The sequence below is a fragment of the Sceloporus occidentalis genome, unplaced genomic scaffold, assembly GCF_023333645.1.
Source record: "Sceloporus occidentalis isolate IW3139 unplaced genomic scaffold, rSceOcc1.0.p SCAF_4, whole genome shotgun sequence".
Lineage (NCBI taxonomy): Eukaryota > Metazoa > Chordata > Lepidosauria > Squamata > Phrynosomatidae > Sceloporus > Sceloporus occidentalis.
In genome coordinates this window covers 112,026,381-112,038,442 of record NW_028316984.1, presented here as the reverse complement: position 1 = coordinate 112,038,442, position 12,062 = coordinate 112,026,381, and the positions used below count along the sequence as shown (strand labels likewise).

At 39.3% G+C, this 12,062-nt stretch overlaps 1 protein-coding gene across 2 annotated transcripts in view; it reads left to right on the top strand.

Moving 5' to 3' along the window:
• Nucleotides 1-12,062, top strand: part of ELP4 (elongator acetyltransferase complex subunit 4) — a 221,588-nt gene that overhangs the window by 89,864 nt on the left and 119,662 nt on the right. For both annotated transcript variants that reach the window (XM_089521299.1, XM_089521298.1), the window contains 2 exons: nt 6,217-6,325; nt 9,563-9,669. In XM_089521299.1, coding sequence (XP_089377425.1) covers nt 6,217-6,325; nt 9,563-9,669 — 216 coding nt within the window. The remainder of the gene's footprint in view (nt 1-6,216; nt 6,326-9,562; nt 9,670-12,062) is intronic.

Here is a 12,062-nt window from a genome sequence, read left to right as displayed (position 1 = left end):
CTAAAAGAACTGGCAAATGTAATATCGGAGCCATTGGCAATAATCTTTGAAAACTCCTGGAAAACAGGAGAAATCCCAGCAGATTGGAGGAGGGCAAATGTTGTCCCCATCTTCAAAAGGGGGGAAAAAGAGGGTCCCAACAATTATTGTCCAGTTAGTCTGACATCAGTACCAGGAAAGATTCTGGAGCAGATCATTAAAAAGAGAGTCTGTGAACATCTAGAAGGCAATGCCATAATCACAAAAAGTCAACATGGGTTTGAGAGAAACAAGTCATGCCAGACAAATCTAATCTCTTTCTTTGATAAAATTACAAGCTTGGTAGATGAAGGGAATGCTGTGGATATAGTATATCTTGATTTCAGTAAGGCTTTTGACAAGGTTTCCCATGATATTCTTGCAAACAAGTTTGTAAAATGTGGGCTAGACAAAGTAACTGTTACATGGATTTGTAACTAGTTGACCGGCCAAACTCAAAGGGTGCTCAACAATGGCTCCTTTTCATCCTGGAGGGAAGTGACCAGTGGGGTCCCACAGGGCTCTGTCCTTTGCCCAGTGTTATTCAACATCTTTATCAATGACCTGGATGACAGAATTGGGAGCATACTTATCAAATTTGCAGATGACACCAAATTAGGAGGAATAGCTAATACTCCAGAGGACAGAATCAACATTCAAAATGACCTGAATAGACTAGAAAGCTGGGCCAACGCTAACAAAATGAAATTCAACACAGAGAAATGCAAGGTACTGCACTTAGGGCAGAAAAATTAAATGCACAGATATAGGATGGGGGACACATTGCTGAATGAAACTACACGTGAAAGGGATCTGGGAGTCCAAGTAGACCACAAGTTGAACATGAGTCAACAGTGCGATGCGGCAGCTAACAAGGCCAATGCAATTTTAGGCTGCATCAATAAAAGTATAGTGTCTAGATCAAGAGAAGTAATAGTGCCACTGTATTCTGCTCTGGTCAGGCCCCACCTGGAATATTGTGTCCAGTTCTGGGCACCACAATTCAAAAAGGACATTGAGAAACTGGAGCGTGTCCAAAGGAGGGCGACAAAAATGGTGAAGGGTCTGGAAACCATGCCCTATGAGGAATGACTCAGGGAGCTGGGGATGTTTAGCCTGGAGAAAAGAAGGTTAAGAGGTGATATGATAGCCCTATTTAAATATTTTAAGGGGTGTCACATTGAGGAGGGAGCAAGCTTGTTTTCTGCTGCTCCAGAGAACAGGACCCGGAACAATGGATGTAAGCTGCAGGAAAAGAGATTCCACCTCAACATTAGGAAGAACTTCCTGACAGTAAGGGCTGTTCGACAGTGGAACACACTCCCTCGGAGTGTGGTGGAGTCTCCTTCTTTGGAGGTCTTTAAGCAGAGGCTAGATGGCCGTCTGCTGGGGATGCTTTGATTGGATTTCCTGCATGGCAGGGGGTTGGACTGGATAGCCCTTGCAGTCTCTTCCAACTCTATGATTCTATGATCTAATGTCTTGTGAACTGGCACCAACTACAGACCATCATTTCAATGTAATGGCACACTTCGAGAAATGTTTCAGTATTGAGCACATTACTGCTGGTCACAGAAAAATGAACAGCAGCATGTTAACTGTAGTTTCTATTTCTGGTGCAAGGTTTTGAAAAAGCATCTTTGTATTGTTTTCACAACCAAGGGACCCGGTTGTTCAAAACTAATAAAGCCAAATTAATGTTTAGTATCCTATCTCATAATACCCTTATAATTCATTTATATGCTAGCCCTTTTTTGAGGAGCTCAGGATTATGTAAACAAGGATTATGTACCCTGGACTGTAGGACTGCAGTTCTTAACATTCCTCACCAGCTGTGCTATCTAGGACTAATTGGAGTTAACATTCAGCAACATCTGGGGGAACTAGAGTTGCCTTTCCCCCAGTGCAGAGTTCCCTGCCCTGATTTGTTCTCAACTCAATCCTGTGAGATAGATAGCTGTGAGTGAGTGACTGAGTGGGATAATTCAGTGAGTCCGATAACTGAGTGGAGATTTGAACCTGGATCTTGCCCCAATGTTTAGAGTCCCCTAATATAACATTCTGATGACTCAGTGGTTCTCATATATAAACAACTTATTGTCAAGTTGTTTAAATTGCTCACTTGTGAGTTATGATATGCTGGGCTGTAGCTCCCATCATTCCCAGCCAGCGTGATTTGTGTTCAGGGGTTGTAGGAATTGGAGTCCAGTGATAAATATCTGAGGGCCCAAGATTAAGAATCAGCACACTGACTCTTTTATGTTGTTGTTTCATCAAGAGTATCCCACTATTGTCAGGCAAGATTTTTAATTCTACTTCTTTCCACGCATACTTTCCCCTCTTTCCTGTAAAGTTCACCTATACCTGAAGATAGAGTTGAATTGAATGAAATTAAATTGTTTCTAGTAAAATCAACAGATCACTTTGGTTGATGGTCAAATTGACATTGGGTAAAATTTTGACATATGAATTGATCATTGCATATAGATGTTTCTGCTTTCACATCATAATATGGTATGGTCAAGTTGTTTAAATTGCTGATGAATGATTCTGCATTGTGACAGGGTGTCTCTGTGGCCCTAGTCCCGCCCGTGGGGTGCTGCAGTCTTGGAACCTTCATGCTTATACTAACAACTCTCCATACGGTCAGGGATCCTTCAACAACTCTTTAATCCAACAAAAATGTGATATTCGTTGCAATAGGTCTGATACAGGGTATGTTATGGCACAACCCTTTCCCTACCTGTTGTCAATACTCCTACTCCCAGTCTATTGGGGCTGCACTTCTCTGGGGCATTTATTTCTCCAACCTTTCAGTCTGTCATGACCAGCCAAGTGGAGAACTCGGAGGATGAGGAGGAAACTGTGGCTCCTCTAGTGCAGGGGGTAATGGAGGCTCCACCAGGTCCTAATCCTGCCCTGTCAGATCCCAGCCCTGTCCTCTCAGCCCAGCCCCAGAGGAAGGAGTTCAGCCAGGTCCTAGCACTGGAGGGATTCCTCCTGAGGCTCAGCAGCCTAGTGGTGACTGGGGAAGAACCAAGCCTGAAGGCGCCTTCCTTTGAGCAACGCAGGGCTGAGAGTGCTTGCGTGCGTCGGTCCAGGAGAATTGCTGAGAGACAATTGGCAAACAAGCCTCAGCTGGCACCGAGAAGAGAGTCTCTACTTAACCACCTGGGAGACGCTAACTTTGTGCCAGAGTTTATTGCAGTTTCCCTTTGTGTGATTACTGTCAGCACTGGCTTCTTGCTTTCCTGAACCCTTGTTTGCCTCGGACCTTCAACTCTGGAACGGACTGGACCTTTGCTATCTTCTGGCTGCCCTGACCCTGGACCTAACTGACTTCTGTGGACTCTGGAATCCTGACCTTGGCTTTGTTGTTGGTGTGCTTCTTGTGGGCTGTCCGAAAGGTCTGTAGATTGCCTTTTAGCTCCTTCCTTGCTGCAACTCCTTATCAGCGTTTGTTTGGACTTGTGCTGGCCTTAGTCCAGGACACAGTCTCTGCTTTTCCCCAAACCTTTGGGTCCCTTCCCAAAGGCCAGCATCTTCCTGTTGTGCCTCTGCTGGAAGAGTAGGCGGTTCCTTTTCCCACGACTCTAGGGTAGCAGCTTGGATATGTTCGGCCAAGAATCCCTCTGCCCTGGGATCCTTCAGGCTATCCAACCCTGAACTTCCTCTTCAATGTTTTAAGCCTCGCCTGATAAGGGCTGCCATCCACCCTTCTCATTCTTTCAGCTTTTCCTCCTTTTCCACCATCTTGAGGGGGAGAGAGGCAGGTCAGCAACAACAGGCCTTGCCTGAAAGACTATGAGCCCTCCTTCCGACCACCATCTTGAGGGAGAGAGAGGCCTATGTGAGAGAGCCGATAAGCTGGACTTTCCCCCTTCCCTACTGTCATTCCCTTCTCCTTTTGACCATCCATTAAGAACCCAAGCCCTTCATCCATTCCATCTGCCTTGGTCCAGGCCTCGGAGGTAGAGAAGAACTGCTGGACCTGATCCCCTTCCCCTCTACCACTCCCTTCTCCTTTTGTGTCGTGTCTTTTTAGATTGTAAGCCTGTGGGCAGGGAACTGTCTAACTAAAAGGTTGTATGTACAGCGCTGTGTAAATTTACAGCGCTTCATAAATAAAGGTGGATAATAATAATAATAATTCTCTCTCCTCTCTCTGATCGCCTCACATGCCGCCTTTGTCTTGCCCCTCCTTCTCATGTCTGCCTCTCCCTCTTCTCTTAAACCTTCATGCCCCGCCTCCCCCCCCCCAACTCTTCAGTTGCTCCACATTTCTGGATCTCCACTCCTTCTCCCTTGGTGCTCCCTGGGGCCTGCCGTCCACCATCTTCCATCGCGGGGGAACAACCCGACCCTCCACCACCCTCCACCCGTTCACATAGGGATACAGACACTCTTGAACTTCAATGATTTCACGTATATCAAGTATTACTGGGCGTTAACAAGATAAATTATTCAAGCAGGATAACAGAATTCACAAACTTTTGTTAGAAAACATGAGTGGGCAGGGATTTAATCTCTGTCACTAGCCTCTAAATGGATGGTCTGATTTCCCACTATAGGAAAAAGAGGAAGGATATACCTGGATTGAGTCTACCAAACCCTACCCTGATTCCTTACAGGAAATGCTGTTGGATGTATAGTGGGCCCGCCATATGCATACACTTGCCATCTGCAGATTTAAGCATTTGTGGATGGCAAGCCTGTGGGAGGAGTGGCGTCAGAGGAGCAGGAGGAGGAAGAAAGGAGGAGGAGGAGAAGGAAGGAAAAATGGCCACAACAGCAGCTGGGGAAAAAAGGAGGAGGAGGAGGAGGAAAAAACGCAGGTGCAACTGCATGCTGATGGTGGAGGCTTCCTGTTCAGTGGTGTGCTGTGGGCCATAATCTTTCTGGGCTTTTCGGGGAAAGAGGAAGGAAGGAAGGAAAAGTGATGGTGGAGGTGGCTAGGGGTGGAAGAGGAGGCGGAGGAGGGAAAAAGGCAACCAATAACTGAGCAGTGGCTCTGGCGGCGGAAAGAGGAGGAAAAATCGAACGAAGAAGCCCCTGTCTGGGGAAACCATGGCCCTCTACAGCTGGGGCCCCTCTGTTCTGGGGTACTGGAGGAACCCTAAGGCTTCAGGCAGCCAGGGGACAACATCCTATTGTCCCAAATGGTGGCACGGCCACATGACTGTGCCACCATTAAGTACTATGGGACTTGTGCATCTGCAGATTTGGATGTCGGGGGGGGGGGATCCAGAACAGATCCCCCATGGATACCGATGGCCCACTGTATATCCCAAATGTGATGTACCCAATAACACCCTTTTATGATATTGTATGGATCTGGAGGAATTGAAACCTGTCCTTCTTCATGGTCTCTAAATCACACAAATGGATTAGCCTTTACTCCTCGGATGAGGAAAAATTGGGAGTTGCGGTTATGGGCCTTCTTGTACAAACAAACATAGTAGAAGCAAACCTGTTTCTGTGCATACATATACCTTACTGTTTTTATTGTAAGAAAAGAGGACACTGAAATGGTAAATGACTGATTTTTTTATTGCTGAATTTAGGAATGTTATATATGTCTAGTCAGGATAATATACTAAAATAACTGTTCCTGTATTATATATGTTCATGCTTAGAGTTATCATTGAAATCAATGAAGTTTTGAAGTACTTTACTTTGGATTGTGTAGGCTGGTTCCATCCCATCTAAGTTTCTGATGGGCAGTGAATACTAGGCTTGGCCTTTGGATCTTAACATGAGGAATATCTACTCTGGCTGTTTTTAAAACCCTTTGTCTTGTTTTAGAGCTAGTCTTAGAGAGAGATCTCCGGTGTTTAAATTGGTTTTAAGTTGTTTGTTTAATGCTTTCAAAGTTTTTTATTAATTGAGTATTGACTTGATGGCTGTAGTGCATTTAGAGGCAATAAATAGATGGCATAAAGAAATAAATATTGTGCCTTTGAAATTTTATTTTAATTTTAATAATGTAAACTACATTAGATGATGTTACAATACTTTCACTGCAACAGGCTGTATGCTATTCCTTAATGAAGATTGCCAGACACATTTTCAATCATTTCTAGGTATTGATGACCCATTTTTCCTTCAGCTTGTCAATAATAAGACAAAGACTACTCTTTGAACCTTAATTACCTGTTTCATCATGTAGACTATGTATTTTGTTTCCATGTTTTACAGAATAAAGCAATTATGGAACGTGTTACAAACTTGTCTGATACGGTAGTTGGTCTTGAATCATTTATTGGCTCTGAGAGAGAAACCAATCCATTATACAAGGATTACCATGGTAAGTTTCATCCTTAGCAATGCAAAAGTCTGCCCTAAGTGATTCTAGGGCACTTAGCAGTTTACCCTCCAATTGGAATATCTGCCACAAAGTAGCATTTGATTTCATTTTGGAATATGCCTCTTAAATGGTTCACCTTGCTAACCAATCTTGATTTAGACAATTTTTCACTAAAGTGCATTAAGGCTGCAAAGGAAACATGGCAACTCGTTGCATGTTGTCAAGCCATATTACCAAGGCATGGCTCAATCAGATGTACATCTCAACAGGCAGGCTTTGGGGAATTCACATGCAGAGGAGGCTTGGCAATCGTCTGACCACTGAGCTGAAATTGTCATGAAATCAATAGTTTTGATCTGCCAAATTCTAAATAGAGGACATGAAGAACAGTTATATATTTCCATGAAGAGACAGCTGAATGATCCAGCACAAAGAGCGAACTTTATTTCTAAGATTACTAATTAATTTGCTTGAGCTTAATTAAGCAAGGCTTTTTCATTGTTGTTCAAAATCAGGAGGATAATCTGTGCTAGAATTCAAGTATAGAAAATACTTTTGCTTTAGCAACTTACTTCATGCAACTATATTAATACCTCTTCATCAAAAGTACCTGGCTTCTTTTGCACAGTTTTTGTCACAGCTCATGGCAAACAATTTCAGAGAGTTGAAAAAATTAATAACAATGCAATCCTATGCATATCTCTTGAGAAATAAACCACACTGAGTTCATTGAGACTTACTGTTGGGTAAGTGTACGCAGGATTGCAGTGTTAAGAGACTATGCTTTGAATTACAAATAGCAGATCCAGAATAGAGCTTTGAATGTGCATAAATTACCACTGTTATTATTGTACATTACTGTAGTTCCATGGAAACCTGCATGCAAAGACTGAACTTCTTGTTTGAATTGTGCTGTAAATGATGTAAGAATATGGAAATGCTATTCCACATAAAATGAGAAAATGCAGTTTAGCTAGTATAGTAGAATCTTATTTGTTTCAGCATAGTTAAGGCTGTAGTTTGCTCTATAGGACAGTAATCATTTGAACTAATTTTTGTAAGAGAAAGTAAGTAATGAATGTATGAAAAAACTACTGAGATGTGCCTTTTTTACTTGCACAGGCTCATATAACATCAATTCAGTCAAATGTGGTACTGTAAATTAATGCATTTCTTTCAGATAGTAATGTATATCTGAGACAATTCACGTTATGTTTATTTTGATCACGTTAGCATTTGCAAATAATAGTTCCTATTTTTCCTTCCTAACAAATAATACACCTTTGTTTTTATACATTCCTCCACTACCTAAACCTTGTTTTTAAACTTTTGGAGACTTTCACCAACATTTTAGAAAAGCTTTTGTATTTATATAGTTAACTCTTTTGCACATTAAATCATTTTGTGACTTTTGCATTAATAATTTGTCATCTATTTAATTATTGTTTTATGTACACTTCTGAGAAGTTTGATCTGACCTTCTCTCATTTACAGAGCAAAATAGAACCCTTCTTACAGAATATTACACCAAAATCCACTACTTTAGTATACACTCATATACCTCCCCTTCCCTGTTATATATTGCTGAAGGCCTTCTTCCATTTCCTGAATTCATCTGTACTGGGCAGCTACACTGGCTGCTGAAACGGTCTTTATTAGTAAAGTGAGCATACATTTATTGTTCTCTGTGAAACTTAAGTGTAACCAATATAATGTTTAAAATGATGTAGTTACCATTCAGACACATTCAACCGTATTCACCAAATTAACGTCTCATATAATACAGTAAAAATATTCTAAATATTCTAAAAATATTCTGTCTCCAGATTTGTCCATACTGTCCTGGATAAAAAGGGACATTTGAAGTATATGAAAATATTAGCCCAGAAATATAAGTAATTATATGTAATGTGCTGTCACACCCAAATGTATTGACTGTGATCCTTAAGAAATACTAACTACACTGTGTGTTTTGTCAGCTCCAGTCTGATGATACAGACTACTTTTCAAACTGAAAAATCTCATTAAAGTCAGTTGTAACCTAATTCCATATAAAGCAATAAAACAGACTAGTTGCTACTTATTTTTGAGTGGTTTCAATGGGAATTAGTCACAACAGTTTTTGTTAGTTCAATGTGAATGTATTTAGGATCATTTAAATGAGATTGTATATGTCCCATATATTGTAATTGAATTGAAATTTATAAAAAAAAAATGTAATGTTGATGTTAGTAATTTAGGAAAAACCAAATCATTGCATTTTTCAGGTGACTTAGCAGATATTTAGTATTATTTCTGATTGTTGTCTCCCTAAAAATGACAACTTTGTGTAACTTCATCTTTGAAGAGTGATCATAAAATTGGAGCTGCTTGACAAAAATGCCATATGAATTACTCGATGTTGTCACCTTTATTCATTATACTTAAAACTCATGTAAAATGGATATATAAGCTTTGCTTCTGATGTCTTTTAAAATATTTCTCATTTTCTATTGTGAAAAATTACCCTTTGGTTATTCAGAAACTATATTAAGCTGCATAGAAACCATCCAGCATCCTTGTCAAAAGAAATCAGCTTGAGACTCAACTGACAGAATGCAGAGCTTGCAGTGTGCCTAGTGTTGTTATAAAATTGCAGCAGGCTCAATGAACATCTTACATGCAGAAGATAATTTGTGTTGTGTTGATGTAATGGTTAAAATTGATCCAAAAGCATTTTAAAAAATCATTTTGAGTCCCATAAGAGTTTTTTAAAAAAATAATTATCAAATGCAAAACAAAATAATTTTCATTAGAGCTTCACTGGTTATCAGTAACCCATGAGCTTTGCTTTGCTGGCTGCTTACTGGTGCATTTAATAAAATAAAGATCACTCAGTGGTGCCGTGGGCAGCATGCAAGGTGATAGCCATATTTGCTTACTGTAAATACAAAAGAAAATCACACACAAACCGGCTGTAGTTTTGACAAGTATTAAGATCCCTCTTTACATCTCTACCTCTGTACCGAAGTGCAATTAGTTTTCCTCACACAAGGATTTCTGTTTATCTTATTCTGCTTGATTACTTGAGTATAATCGCACCATTTGCTTCATTGCTCCTGGTCGTAAGCTCCAGTTTAAAAAGGGGAGGATGAGTATGTGTAAATATACTGAATTCTGCTGTAAGACATTAATTTACGCATCTGGATATCAGCATTTTCTTATTTCTTTTCCTCCATTACTTTTCTTTTTCACAAGGTTTGATTCATATACGCCAGATTCCTCGACTTAATAGCTTGATATGTGATGTGCCAGATACGAAGGACCTTGCTTTTAGATTGAAAAGAAAGCTCTTCGTTATTGAGGTAAGAATTTTCTTATATACCATACTATATAAGAGATCTAATTTTGACTTAAGTTTAAGCACATTAATTTACAGTAGCTATCATATGTTTTAGTCGGGTTTTCAAGCTTAGAATGCTTTATACAATATTTTTATTCTTAAAAAAAATCTTCATTACAAAATCCAGAAACAATTCAGTTTTTTAAATGAGCTGATAAAAATAGATCACAACCTTCAATAACAAAGCACGGCATATATATTTCTGAAGATGTTGGGAGAATGTTTAATTAAATGTTAATGATTTGCTCATACTTGTGTTAGTAAGTAAGAACATTTCTACATGTTATTACTCCAGTTGAATACACTGCCTAAATTGAGTGTGGCATGAGGAACAAATGTCCTTATCAGTGTTCAGAAATCATTTCCATTGCATTACTGGAATCACCTTTTGCTCTCATATGTCATTTAAAACATAGTACCATTTACACTAATGACCTTAAGAAAATTTTCTATAAAATATAAACTTTTTCTTCTTGACCCTATATGACTCTACATAGAAAGCAATACTATAAATTATTGTTTTGTTTTTATCTTGAAAAAGAGCAAATGAACGTGAAGCTATTAGGCATTTTGGACTGATATACTTATTAACCAAATAAATGCTGAGGAGAAAAAAGAGATGGCTTTCAAAATGATGGCACAGTCACCAGTACAGTCTCTGCAGCATTTAAACAAAGACATAAAACAGCCAAGCAGCCCTGACAAATCATTTAGTTTAATCCCTTTTCAGATGAAAAGCTGTTAAGCAGGCCACTTGTCTTAACTGCTTGAAACCATAAAAGGAAGAATTGCCACCAATATATTAGCATATTTTTTACTTCATCACCAAATGATGGTCAATGTGGCTTGGCACTGCTTTGGTGTTTGGGATTTCACCCTTAAGTGACCACTTTGGCCCTTATTTGACCCTCTGCCCTCTTTAGCTGGCCACTTGGTAAGGTAACTTAAGGGTTCTCTTTCTCTCCCTCCCTCCATCTCTCTCACTGTCTCTCCACAATTGCACTAACCTATAAATTGTTGAAAGGAGCTTATCAAGTGACAAATTAAAGTGCCCTCCTCCTAATAATGGTCATCAGTGTCCTTAATTATCTAGTTCTATAGAAAGTAGTTAATAGTTAATCAGGAAGCCAGTTTTTCTGCAAGGTCATCTCTGCATGAGTACTTGAAGATTCTCAACTGGAGAGATACTCCCTTCAAAAACCACTTAAAGCCAAATGCATGATAAAGATTGTTGTGTCATTTCCCCTCCCCCCTTTAAGAAATGGTGATTCCTTTGTGGAATTTTCAGTTTTTTAAAAAGAATAATGGAGCTAAACACTGTACTAGTATAGTTCATTTTAACATAATTCCACTTGCCCAAAGGCTATTCAACTTGTGAATCACTTGAGCGAAGGTCTTTAATATTCATGCAAGACTTTAAAATGCAGAAACTGTGATTGTTTTCACTGGCACAGACAAACAGGACTACTGTTTTCCTATTGTATTAAATTTCCATTTACTACACCTTTGAATTGAAATATTGTGATTTTTTTTAAAAAAAAATTCACAATGAAGCTTGGATCAGAAGACTTGCCTCTGTCAGTAAAATCTCTGGTTGCTATTTTCTGCTGCTGTAAATTTCTAGCTCAGTGGCCCACTATAAAGACTCTATGTAGCCCAAGGGTAAAGTCATTTGATTTAGCAGTGTTAAAGACCCTTTGGAAAAGAAACTGTAGAGAAGCATAGATGACCTACTTGAATAAATTCAGCCTTCATTGTTGAAGACTGTGTCCATTCTAAATTGTTTCCATTCTTGCTGGAGAGAATCCTACTGCTTCTTAACGGTCAGTCAACATGGGATTTTTAGCATTGCATTACATTACCGTACTATTCTTCTGCCCATGGTTTTGAAATGCAAGATTATTTTCCCTGTAGAGGTGAAGGTGCTATAAGCATAGATTATACAGCTTTATTATGGAGGTGAAAGACAAAGATATTAAATTTAATAATTCAGTGGAAAAAATCAGTTTGGTCACAGGTTAGAAGTAAAGATGATAAATAGGAAGCATTCTAGTTTATAGCACATAGTAGTTTTATGTGCATGTTTCATTTTAAAAGACAGTTGAAAGAAACCATATAAAACATTCTTCAACAAGATTAAAGGAAGAGGTTAAAAGGTAGCAGTATACAGTACATGTATTTGGTCATTGCCATGAAAGTAAGCTAAAAGTCTTTTTAAAACAGATTAGAAATCTTGATGTGGGATTTTACAAATGACTTGAAACAAATCTGCATCAATTACATTTTCATCACTATGCTATTGCTTCTCAAGTAACATTTGTAATGGGTTGTCTTTCATCCTTACTATGTCATTAA